The sequence below is a fragment of the Syngnathus typhle genome, linkage group LG5 (assembly GCF_033458585.1).
Source record: "Syngnathus typhle isolate RoL2023-S1 ecotype Sweden linkage group LG5, RoL_Styp_1.0, whole genome shotgun sequence".
NCBI classification, from domain to species: Eukaryota; Metazoa; Chordata; class Actinopteri; order Syngnathiformes; family Syngnathidae; genus Syngnathus; species Syngnathus typhle.
Genome location: NC_083742.1, coordinates 13,209,528 through 13,222,868, shown reverse-complemented (window position 1 = coordinate 13,222,868; position 13,341 = coordinate 13,209,528). Strand labels below are relative to the sequence as shown.

Below are 13,341 nucleotides of genomic sequence, written 5' to 3'. Positions count from 1 at the left end.
TCAAAAAACACGTCAAAAAATCTTGTAAAATGTCTACTTCAATATTTGATTGAGTTTGGTTCAGGTTCAGTGGATAAAAAAAGATTTGGGATATTATTTTACCAAGGAGACGATATAACACGGGAACTTTTTAAGTCTCCACACTTTATTTTCATCTGACAGACTGTTTACGACATGCTGGTAAGGACTAGCACTATAGAAAATGGATGGATGCTTCTTCTCCCAATAAATACTTAGCGCTGGTTGAAAGACTTGCTCTGGAGAAAAACTAAATCCACGCAACTCGGGGAGAGACTCCGAAAATCCAATAAGCGACTTTGCTCTGCTCTCATCACTAAAACAATGCAACAGCCTTATTCCGTATTGATCCGCTACACCGACACATGAGAGGAAAGGGGGGTACAAAAGGCACATGAAGGAATAACTAAAAAGGTTGTGTCTTTTTAGAAGCAGCTGCTGTCCATAAATGACAAACTGAATCACAGTTTCTCAGTGAAGCTAACAAAAAAAGAATGCATAGAAAGTCATAGACACACACTATAGTGTAAAAGAACATTATTGTGTAATACCCCAACACACAACACAACAGAGCAATGACAATCCTGTCCTTTAAAGAAGCCAGACATGACATTTGCAGTACATTCAACACTTTCAAGTTGCAATTGCGTTGGGTTGAAGGACAAACGGTACGAGAATCACAAAATAGCTTCCTTTTTTTCAGATTGCGCACAGCCACGTGTTTACTGCCAGAGGTGGGGCCGGAGAGGAGCCAACGTCTTTGACAAATGTAAAATCCATCTCTTGAACGAGGCTGCATAAAAGGGAAAGTTACGCACTCGGTCCAAAGGTCCTTTCGCACCTATTGTTCACTTTTACAGCCTTTATCTGGTTCTAATCAATTGGTACGTTTGTAAACCTTGGTTTACTGAAGGGTCCCCCAGCGAGTTGGATCGGCCGATGAAAAGCTTACAACGTACCAAACTCGAGCTCGATTACAACAAATTAAAACACCCAAACATCCGCAAATAAATTATTCAAGGGAGAGGTCGGGGACACTGCAGAGGAAACTAATTTGACCGCCGTGTTGGTGACCTTGTTTTTTTGGTCAGCTCATGGCCATACGTGACGGTAGGAACGACCGGGCTGTAAATCAAGAGTCTCACTTTTCGGCTTAGAACCTTCACCGTGAAAAACCCGCACAGATTTTACATTACTGCAGACGCTGCATTAATGGGCCTGTCGAGCTCCTTCTTCATTATTTCCTTATTTTCTAAGTAGAACCCCAAGATATGTGAGGGCACACTGACCTTTTTCACAACCTCAAATGTGGAGGGTCTGATTCTTATCACTTCACACACACAACTCATGGCAGAGTTTAAGATCGCGGCTCGATGAATCAGACAGAACCAAGTCATGTGAAAAAAAAAAAAAACTGAGACGTAACACTGAGACCAGCCCTCAACTTCTCGGCTGCACCGAGAATTTCTGTCCATTTCATTCATCTACGTCTTTCATTCGATTCATTGTTTGCGGTGTAGGAACCAACGATGGGAAGCTGAAGTACAGGCAGCACAAACCATAACTGTAAATAAATGCATAAAAAAAAAATGCATTTAAAGTTATAAAAGCTGATATCAACAATAAATGCAGACACCCCACAGAGAAATGTTTAGTGTGATTATCTTGTCAAGTAGAAGTGGGCGCAATCGCTGTCGGCCTGCTACATTATTATCCGGCTGTCAAAAGCAATGAAAAGGTGGGCGAAACAGCAAATGCGATAAATGTGACAAATATCTCAAAGCTGGGCCCACCCTGGCACCCCAAAGAAATGTCGAGATAAAAACAGAAACCGAAAGAAATAAGTAATCAGATACCTTACAGGTTTATCTATATGCGCTTCTCAAAATGTCTCATTCATCACTCCAAATGGACGCCTATCATAATATGGAGCCCTTTCCGGAAAGAAGATGTTACATTTACTGAAATGGTGATGCCAATCGTCAGTGAACGGCTTACCCAAGACCCCCCCATCGTGAGTTTGGAGAACATTTGGGGAAAGGCGCGTCTTAAAGTGCACATTGCTTGTATGCAAATGTTAGAGTGAGCTCACGCTCCCCATCAGGTGTGACACTGAATTCCCCCCCCCCCCCTCTGAGTTTTTAGGCATTGACTAATTTTATTGTGTGAATAAAAGGATTGTGATTTAGATCTTCTGTGACTGGTGCGTTTGACTTGTCTGACAGTTAATATTAACGGGAGCCGCATCATTTAATCGTTCGCTCAATCGTGATTAAAGCTTAGGGTGTGTTCAAGAGTGTTTTATTGTTTTCAAACTTCTGCATAAACGTTTACATCAATTAAAACGGTTTGAAACAGTTAATTAAGCTTCTACGCTCATGATCCCAAAAATAATTCATCTCAATTGGAAATGATCTTCGAGGTACTACAATCAAAGTAACACACTTACCAAACTTCCCAATTTGGATGATGAGGAGTTGTTTCTGTGTTTCAGCAGGCCGCATCCTTCCATGCCGTGGATACGAGGACCGCCGGCCCCTTCCGAGGAGGAACGCAAACGCCGCTCCAAACGCATCACCTCATGGTAGGGGCTGACACTGCTGCACAGCGAGGCTGCAGGAAGGCACAAAACCATAAACATTCACAATTTATTTATATTGGGGGGGTTATATGTTAGTTTTGTATTGAAACTAAATCACGGATGAAAATCCCAATAAAGTTGCAGAGGGTTGTTTGGTTATAGTGAACAAAAGAGAGCCACAACTACAAACAGGAATGTGAAAGAAATGCTTTTTAGCGGAAACCTCCTTCAACACAAATTTGCATACTGAACAGCATTTACAAAGTGTGTATGAGAGTCCTTTTATTTCCACGCATCAAAAAGTGAGTGGGCGTAATTGCATGTTTGTCCTCACACTGAAGAAGTCTTTAGAATTTTTTAAATCAGCCAAAAAAGGAAAAGAGCCCAGAGACTCCTCCTTTATGTTACACTAGAGCACAGAATTCAATTACATTGAATTATTAGGTAGCGGTATATCTCTTGCCATGTGAATTTATTTAGGGCACCACTGTTCTCTTGGGATTATCACATGTCCGCTCCGACCCTCGTGGAGTGTGTGGGGTTAGAAGGTTGTTGATTGAATGGTCTGAATGTTCCGTATGTGAGAATTGCTTGTTTGTCTGTATGTGACTTGTTCAGGGTGCACATGGCCTCTTGCCCAAAGTCAGCTGGGAGAGGCTCCAGCTCATGCTCATCTGCAACCGTATTGAGGACAAATTTGACGAAAAATAGACGGAGGCCGATTCAGTGATGCTGGTATTTGTCCACTGTGCCTTTTAACGGGAATGCGGTCAAGGCAGGATATTGCAACGACTGTGTACGCTTTTAAACAAACAGATGGCATCGTCCAATTAGATAATTGGATCTGGTCAGCGCTAGTGTTTTGTGTAACATGTAAAATAATTGGCAGTAAGGCGTTAATCAATTATCAAATTAATCTATGTAACGATTAATCGAAACCTAATCGATTCCCAAATCAATTTTTTTTTAATCCACTAATAGTTCAGATACCTTACTCTTTCTCAACAGTAAATGATTCATATCTGCAGCCTTTGTGTTGAATCAAAATAAAACATTTGCTTTCATTTTTTTTAAATCAACACTCAATATTTTTCCCTATTTTACAACATGTTACAAACTAACACAAGAACTGAATCATAATGAATTCAGGTTTTTGACTTTCTGCACTGTCAATTTGAAATCCTCTTCTAATCTAGAATGAAGGGACGGAAATTAAAAACATTTTCATCGTACGATTCACTGACAAAATTATCGCTAGAAAAATATTTGCCACCCGAGTTAAAACTGCTTGCAACACATTATTGCGGGATGAGTGACTTGTGAGTAGAATACACGTCGAGGGCTCTTTCAGGCCGGTTTCTCGTACTACCTCAGAAGGCTGAAACCTTAGTCAACTTTATTCCTTCGATTTATGTCAGTGTCATATATATATATATATATAATTTAAAAAAAGAGGGATTTTTTTTCGTTGTACTTTTACAGGTAGCGTCTGAGGTGCCTGCCTGCCTGCCTGTCAGAAAGTGGAGCATTTTACAAGCTGTGTAAAAGGGGCTTTCTAATACTACCTCAAAAAGCTGAAACTTTGTCCCTACATTCCGTTTCAGTGCCTTTTATATGAAACACTAATACATAAAAAAAGGGGGAGATAGGAAATGACCATTTTTACAGACAGTGTAAGCAGGCTTTTGACGACGATATCTCAGAAAGTGGAAAACTGCTCTCTCTAATACTTCCACAGAAAGCTGAAACTTGCTGTGTCAACTTTGCTTCCCTGTTCTGTACTGATGCAGTTTATTCAGAAAGGTCATACCTGTGTGCGGCTTTCTTAAGTGACAGGACCTGGGTTCACGACAGCCGCAAAAGTTCCCTCTCTCGTGAACCGACAGAGTGTGTCGCGCCTTCCTCTCCGTCTGTTCCGTGTACGAGCGGCAGCCGTCGCTTCTCGGCGCTCCCGCCTCGCTCTCGCTGGTAATTTCGGCATTGACCGGCTCCTGTCCCGGCGTCTCCGTCCCGGCCTCCTCTCTCTCTTCCTTGCGCTCCTCCCGCTTGTCCGGCGAAAGTTCCCGCGGAGCCGGACGGGGTACGGCCGTCTCAGGTTCAGAGAGGGAGACGGCCGTCTCGTAGTCTGTGTTGTTGGCCGTGCTGGTCTCGGGAACCAACGGATTCTCAGTGCCAGATGGAGCCGGCGTGAAGAAAACCTGAGAAGATGACATTGAACTTTATCTTGCATGGTCATGTTTAATATTGTCAGTACAGGTGATTTTTTTTTTCCTCATTCTCAGCAGAACATAAAATAAAACTCTTGAATGATGGCACACAGGTGTAAAATGTGAAGGGCAGACTTTTTATACTCTTAATAGAAAAGACTTCTCATGCCTGGTGCTGGGGGCTTACACAAGACTTTCACACGTTTCACAATAAATATACCTACTTTTTCTTTTATTTTAGTTTTTAGGTTCTTCGCATCCAAGGGCACCTCAAGTCCGTGTGTGTTTATAAGAAGAAAGTGTTATTGAATAGTGGCACCTGCGGCGGCAGCATGGAGGAATAATGGTCATTAGAGATGACTCACAATTTGAGTTTGATGTTCTTGGCTAAGCCTTCACATGTATAGCTTGCATGTTCTGCTGAGGTCTTTTTTTGTATATTCCAGCCGCCGAAGGCTTTAAGCGCAAACATGAAGGGATGTGTAGACAAGCGGTGTCAAACTCTGGCCCGCGGGCCAAATGTGGCCCACAGTGTAATTATATTTGGCTCACGGTGCCAAATTGTCGACTTTATGTGCCAATACAAAAATTGCAATTAGTCAAATAGAGTTGTCACTTGCAAGTTTTATTACCAATCATCTTTTTAAAAACTTGAAGTTTTTTAGGGGTCTCTGATTTCAAAGCTCGTGATTTATAAGTTTGTTGTGTCGCCAATACTGTAAATATGAGACGTTCATACATTATTTGAGTTGACAGTCATAGTGGCCCTCAGAAGGAAACTATAACCACGATGCGGCCCACGAAAAAAATAAGTTTGACACCCTTGTGCTAGACGGACGAATGTATTTGATTAACAGTTGAAATTTAAGCGAACGTGTCTGACAGTTGGGACAGACATTTTTTTGACACTTCATTTTATATATGTACTTGCCGATTATTACCCTTCTCTGTGGTGTGTCAAATTAATAACTCATATTTTTACTTTACAGGGACGGCTTGAAAATGAAGGTACAATGCTGCATTCATTACCTATTATCAATTGTTAAAGTTAAGAGTGCGTTTAACAGTTGCTGACTCTCATGGACCAGATTGTTGACTTTATAGTCAAGACAATTTGGCAAAAGCTGTCAATCGATCTAGGAGCGGTACCTGGGAGGAGGAGATGAATGTCTCTGGGCCAGATGGACCCTCAGCTGAGGCAGTGTCGGTGGTCAGTGTGGGTCCAGGACTGGTAGCTGGTAGAGCTTCAGCCTCAGAGATGGAGTCCTCTGTGATGGGGATGAACTCAGAAGGGGTGATGGCCGTGGTGCGGTCCTCTGATACCATGGGAGACTGGAGGGAGCTCTCCAGGCCACCATCGCTCGGACAAGACCCTGGGGTGAGCCCCCCGGCCCCCGGCGTGACGACAACACACTCCTGATTGTCCCCCGGTGGTTTGTGGTGAGAGAAGCGGTGGTGCGCCGAGAGGGACTTGGGAAGCAGGTGCTTTTTGTGTCGTGACGAGCGCCTGCTACCGTTCCCGTAATCTTCGATGAAGCCCGAGTCATCGCCCTCGTTGACCGCCGAGCCGCCGAGGCAATTGATGAAGACATTCCGATTGGTCGAGGATGAGGACGCCGACGCCTTGTCAAAATCCTCCGTTTGAGAGCGCGTGATTTTCTTCTGCCGGTGGCTCCCGAAGCCGAACGTGTGTCGCGATTTAGGGTGAGCATCGCTCGCTCCCGCCGACTGCTGGCTGTTCCCGTTGGCGTCAGTGGTCTGCGCCGGCGTGAGGTTCAAATTGACGGGCTGGACGCTAGGCTGGTGGCTCCGCTTGGCCGAAAAACTGAGCGAGGGCGCGCGAAAGAGGCTCCGCCTTTTGCCAGTGCTCCCCGAGCTGGAGTTTGTGCTGGAGGGAGATGACGTGTGCACGCAGTTGCCGCCTGAAGATGGGGACGACGGCAGCGAGTCTTGCCGCTTGCTGTTGCTCCGGCGGAAGATGGGCAGGCGGGAGACCAGCGTGGAGCGGCGTGAGCTGGATTCACCCATCGATAGGCTGAGGCGGTGGTGGGGTAGTCTGAGGACCAGACAAACAACAACAAACTTGAACATAGAGAAGCTTCACATTCAACATTTGGGGGAGACAGAGAGGACCTGCCGTGTAAGCCTACCATAACATTACCGTATTTTCCGGACTATAAGGCGCACCGGACTATAAGGCGCACCTTCAATGAATGGCGCACTTTAAAACTTTGTCCTTATATAAGGCGCACCGGACTATAAGGCGCACTATTAATGCATCATGTCAGATTTTTAATTCAAATCATTCTCCATTTTATCTTTTTTATTTCAACATCAGACGTAACAAATTACTTTATAATCACAAAATAATAATCCATAGTCTTTTTGATTCATGATTCATAGTCTTCAGCAGGCCACTTATGATTGATTTCATGACACAATGCTTCGGGCCAGTTTCAATTTAGGAATTTGGTCCATATATAAGGCGCACCGGACTATAAGGCGCACTGTCGGCTTTTGAGAAAATTGTAGGTTTATAGGTGCGCCTTATAGTCCGGAAAATACGGTACAACTCAATCAAAAAGGTTTGTTTTTCCCGCTGACAAGAGCGTGTCCAAAACTTGTTTTGGCCCAAATATGCTACACGCTCTGCTAGACGCGGCCATGTGGTTTTTGCAGTAATCCCATTAACAGACAGACAGACAAACACATCACAGTGAACATTAACTTGCAGATTACTTACATGCCATGTTAACTTTTAGCTATCAAGGGCAAAGAAGCTGCATGAAAACTAAAAAGATGACACTGGCTTTACAAATCACACAACAAATAGTTCAAGTACTCACATCTTCATTATTTGCTCCACTTGATGAGCCCAGCACTCCCAAAGTAGCAAGAGAACAACTCAAGTGTTTTGGTTTTGACCTGGCTGTAATAAGCTTACTTTAACTCCCTGCGCCGAGGTGCCTCGCTGGGTGCGTCACCTCCTCCGAAAGCAAATTTGATCAAGCTGCCAACAAGTCATTTGTTACGGTCACATCAGCCCATTTCAGGAGGCCTGCACGCCAAACATTGAAGGTCATTCAAATGTCACCTCGTATCGACTTCCAAAAGGCTTGGATGGATTTGAACGGTCAGAATTCACCCCCAATCAATCACAGGGTCCCAAAAATATGAGTGTATTATTGTGATTGCGCAGTGCAAACAGCTGACCTAGACAATGCACTCTGACCGAGTACCTTGAGTCGAGAAACATCCTCCATCTGATTAAACACAGATTACAGACAGATTGAGGGCTGGTGAACAGCTACGACTTGAAAAGCTCTTGAAATAAATTTAGACTTAAAGTGTCAGCGATATTACTGCAGCATAGCACTTCTATCCATCCATCATTTTGTTTTGCAAATTTCCAGTCCACTGTGTTTTTCTCTGCATCTTGAATTTGACACGCAGCGTATAAAGTATGAGTCAGTCAATTTGTTGGTAAATTTAAAACATGACCTCACCCCACCAATTTTTTTTCATTGTGTCATGAAGTTTTTCCGGATCCTACACTGTGCCCCGCCCCACACAGGAGCATAGTTTGTGACTTCCCACTCCTCCCTTTGTTAGATGTCATTGTCAGTCACACCTCTGAACCTAACATGCATCTTTTAGGAATGCAGGAGGACTACCCCTCCGAGGGATTCCAACCCAGATCTCCAGATGCTAATCACAAGGCCTCCCAAATGCAAAGTTGTTACGTTAAAAACAAAAAAGCCCATTCATATATTTTGTGCTTGGTGCCTTGTTCTCTTGAATCAACAGCTGGCGACTTATGGGAGCACCCTGCCGCCTTCCTAATGACACCATATGCTAACAGATTAGCTTTGAATCTTTTCCCCTTACTTACACTCAACACACGCAAACACACTCAATAAACAGCGACTCCCACTTTGCTGCGCAATTAGCATGAGACCATGTTGTTTTTTGAGTACCGTAATTTTCGGACTTAAAGTCGCGTTTTTTTTCATAGTTTGGGTGGGGGGGAGACTTATACTCAGGAGCGACTTATATACATATATATGGGGTTTTTTTTCACTTTTTGGGGCATTTTATGGCTGGTGCGACTTATACTCCGGTGCGACTTATAGTCCGAAAATTACGGTATATGCATGTGTGTGTGTATGGCAGTGCTTCTCAAATTGTGGGGCGCGCCCCCCTTGGGGGGCGCGGTGCTATTCCTGGGGGGGGCGCGTGTGACCCTGGGGAACAGGCTTTTTTTTTGGCAGTACTAGAATAAAGTGTAATTGCGGGTTTACTACAGCAGGGGGCAGTGGCGCTCTCATTGTTACTTCTGTCACGTTTGCGACAGTGCAACATTTTACGACTTACAAGACAAGTTAGGATAGTCACGGTGGGGAGGGGGGGCGCGAATAGATTTCTTCTTGCTAGGGGGGGGCGTAACAGAAAATAATTGAGAAGCACTGGTGTATGGGGTGTGACTCAACGGGCTTCCAAAACAGGTTTGTGAGAGAATGGCTTTGACGACGGGCTGCACGCCTATGTCTGATGTAAACAACTAACCTCATCATACAGCAGATTATCAAAAACACACTCGTCCTTTATAGCCACTTGACAGACACACTAATGGAGCTGGAGTAAGAAGGTATTTGTGGGGCAGTACTATCACCTTGCGGTCTTTAAGAGGTTTTACTGGAAGGAATCGTAGCTTATAATATTATAAAGTGTACAGTGAAGCCTCCAATCATCCCAGAGGATTTACGTGTGCATGGGCGACTGCGGATGTCACCATATTGTTTATCGTCACGTTATCATCATGATTCTCTTTGCGGTGGCCTTGCACAGAAAAATCCTAAGAAAAAGAAGCTAAGCCAAAAGTGCTCAGCGCACTCAGCTGATGTCTAACTTGGGGGCACACATGATGTTTTTTGAGCAAGCAAAATGTCATGGACAGCCCTCAGTAAGATGCAGTAATCCTAACGTATTGTCTGCTCTCTCTCAACATAGCACCACATTGATGCAGCCTACGCCTTGTAGGCTGGCACAGGCCCCGTGTTATTTGGAGTATATGAATAAACAGTGAGTGAGAACTTCAGAAAAGAACATCTTAACCACACATTGGCAAACATGTTTCATATATAATAGAATGATCAGATAACAAAATTTCTCCTTAAACCAGTGAGGAAAAAAATACAGAGAAATAAGAACAGGAAACACAAACTGCTGTTTTTATTTGCTGATGTCTCATACTTAATAGTCACATTGTCGAGCACTGAGCACGATTATCAGTTGCTAGTTAAGTATTATTGTTTGTTCAGTTAAACAATGTTATGGCTTTAATTTGGATACGCTTCAACTTCCTATTTTCTGTTCCCATTAACTTTGGATTGATAGAGTCCTGTAGCTGACATTTGCTGCACTTATCAAAACTATTGGGTATTTGTTGTACCTGTGTACTGGAATTAAAAGAAAAAGTAAGCAGTTAGAATTTTGATGATGCTTTCACTCTCCTGTTATTTGTAAAATGTACTTCAATGGTGTCGTTTAAAACCTGTGTTGTTCGCCAGGCCGTCATGTGACATTGGTGTCTGCTGGCCTAAAGTTAGAAGGAGCGACAGAGAAACACACAAAACCGGTGCATCCATAGATTCTTCATAGGTGCATGTATAAAACGACTTCCTGATTACCTGCATCTTATTTTCATGATTCCTTGCTAAGATTATCATATCGTATCACTACCGATGGCAGGCAAAGCTATTTTCTACATGGTCAATAAACAATTTGCTTGTTTGTTATTGTAGTAACAATAAATGAAGATGGTTAGTGTTAATGCACTTTATTAGAGAGAGAGTATGTTTGACTTAGGTTGTCACTTATCAGAAATGTAAATAAAGTACAAATTCATACAAATCAAGGGTTGCTCGCTCTATAAGCAATTGTAAACACTTTTAGGGGGGCGTGTACTTTTCGGGAGAATTACTCCAGTTCACGTTGGATTTTAACCTCGAGCCTGGCGAATAGCAAGGGGAAAGTGTAAATAATGTTTGACGACGCCCCGTGAGCGGACACAAGCGTCACCCTCAGCCCGCCTGCATGTGCACCTGCCCGCCTCAACAACCTCCTGGAGGCTCTCTCTGCCTTGCCACCGCCACACGGGCCGCTACTTCATTAAAGCAACAGCAAATCTCAATGACGGACATGCACGTAGTGACCTTCACGAGTGCAGCTTGGCGTCGACGACACACGACATGCACGTCGCATGTTAACACGTTATCACCGGCGAAACAAAACATGACAGGTGTGCAGGGTAAATGGAATGACACAAACCGGTCAGGCTGCCATTCTAGCTAGCTGGACGCTAGCTGTACGCACCTTTCAACGGATTCCCAGCGTCTCTCCGGCTCGGCTCATAGGGGCTGTGTGGAGCCTCGAAACGGATCCGTGAAACGGGGGACGTCGGTTGTGTGATGATGCTGGTGTGGAGGTATCAGTGCACGATAACGACGTTGTTCCACTTCATTGACGTGGATCGGATCATTTCCTTCCCTCCTGCGTCTTGATCGTCTTCCGCGTTGAGGTGACAGCGACATGACGTCACGACTCGGTCCCGCCCCCACACTTGTGTAGGTAGACTGATTGACAGGTGAGGCCATCTGAACAAGAATATCATATTAAAAATATCAACATTAGTAACATAATTAAATGTATATTATACAGTGGTAGTAATAATATTTACAAGTCAAATTATACTGTCATACTCAAGTTATAATGTATGTGTTGTACTCATTCCAATGTGTAAAATATATTAAAAATATTACAATGTATTATACCCATTCAAACAACTATAAGTACTGTAAATGTAGTCATACTATATAATTTAATATTGACAGTGCTGATATGAATGTATTGTACATTGTATAAATGTAATTAACAAATTCATTATATATCATCCAATAAATGCAATTAAATCTATCCGATACAATAATGTAATATAACAGCAATATAAGTGTAGCCATAGTACTGTAATACCATTAAATGTATTACACTTAGAATATAATTAATATAAAGTAATTACACATATCACACTAATTGAAATAAAAGCATTGTATTTAAATTTAGATCATGAGATCCAAGTCTTCAGCTGCATGAGAAATGTCAAGTTGCATTAATGACACAAAACTCATTATACTAACATTAACACAGAATCTATTTACCCTATTACTCCATGTAATCTTAATGCCACTCTAAAACTTCACTTTTCTACTCATTATATTTTACTCCCCCCCCCCCAACAATAAACCACAACCATTTTTAATAAAAACAAGTTTATTTGACGACAACCCAACACACGCGAGTCCAGCCAAGAATAATTCTACTCACATTTACATCACACATACAGTAATTGTACCCATCACCTCCAGCAACTTGAGGAAAATACTTGAAAAATTAATTTGACAAATTTAACATTATTGTTAACTACCAACAGTGCAAATTAGTCTCAGTCTAAGCAAAGCTAGCTATTTTTCCACTGAAATATTATTGCACTCAGTAGGTACATACAAGTGTTACTGACATGCAACATGCTAGCTTTACTTTGTATTAGCTTGCCTCCAATTTTGGTTATAAATTTGACTTGATTTGTCTTTACACCCAAAAACAAAAACAGGGAACACAAAGACATTCAGCTGTTGTTTACATTCCGCCAGTGAAAGCTGCCCTGTCAGTCTTTAAATGCATAGAGATTTAGTTTTTTTGGATCAAGTTTGCAACTGTTGTGATATTGAAATAAAATGGAAAAAATGTTTTTTTTTCCACAATGTAAGACTGGAGAGTTCAACTGTAAGAAGCTTGATTCTATTTATTTGTAATGAACCAATAATACATACATGTACATAAGATTAAAAGGGAATTACGTTAAAATAGTGATTTAACAGTAGTCAGAACAGATTACAACACTTGCACAGAAAACAACCCTGCTCTAGAGTGATATGAAAGTGGACATTTCCAGTGTACAGTTTATACTTATAACCACACAATATTAATATGTATATAAAACCTGACATCAAAAGAGAAGGCATGTTGAAGGCGAACACACTGAACGTGACTAACAAAAATGGTGGATCTGCAAATATTTACCCCAAAAAAAAAAAAAAGTCCAGGCTTAACAGCAAGGAGGTAGGTCATATTTAAGCAAAGCACCAATGGTACCAGAAGACCCTTCTGAAATAAAAAGTAACCGTTAAGTGTCCGTGTTGCTACCCAATATCTAATTTCCCAAACGTAAATTGCCCTTGAGTGAGTGTAAACTGTGATCGCAACATTGAAGAAAGTCAACGATGCGTTTCAAAGGCTGCTCGGTTGCACCAGATTTTCCTTTATGTGTGAAGGCGGAAACAGGCTGGGTGGGTATATCGTGTTCACATTCTGACAAAAGTGGAAATGCCTATATGCAAAGTGAAGGACACAAATGTGCTAGGTAGTGATACAGTGTCGGAAGAAAGAGTTAAAAACAAACAAAAGTGCAAAAAGTGA

The 13,341-nt window shown here is 42.4% G+C and overlaps 1 protein-coding gene across 2 annotated transcripts in view; it reads right to left on the bottom strand.

Annotated features, from left to right (window-relative positions):
* Window positions 1-11,397, bottom strand: part of ccser1 (coiled-coil serine-rich protein 1) — a 72,569-nt gene extending 61,172 nt beyond the window's left edge. For both annotated transcript variants that reach the window (XM_061278362.1, XM_061278363.1), the window contains exons 1-4: window positions 11,182-11,397; window positions 5,956-6,862; window positions 4,410-4,797; window positions 2,468-2,631 (exon numbers count right to left, since the gene is read on the bottom strand). In XM_061278362.1, coding sequence (XP_061134346.1) covers window positions 2,468-2,631; window positions 4,410-4,797; window positions 5,956-6,834 — 1,431 coding nt within the window. In that variant the 5' untranslated portion in view covers window positions 6,835-6,862; window positions 11,182-11,397. The remainder of the gene's footprint in view (window positions 1-2,467; window positions 2,632-4,409; window positions 4,798-5,955; window positions 6,863-11,181) is intronic.
* Between the last annotated feature and the right edge of the window lie 1,944 nt (window positions 11,398-13,341).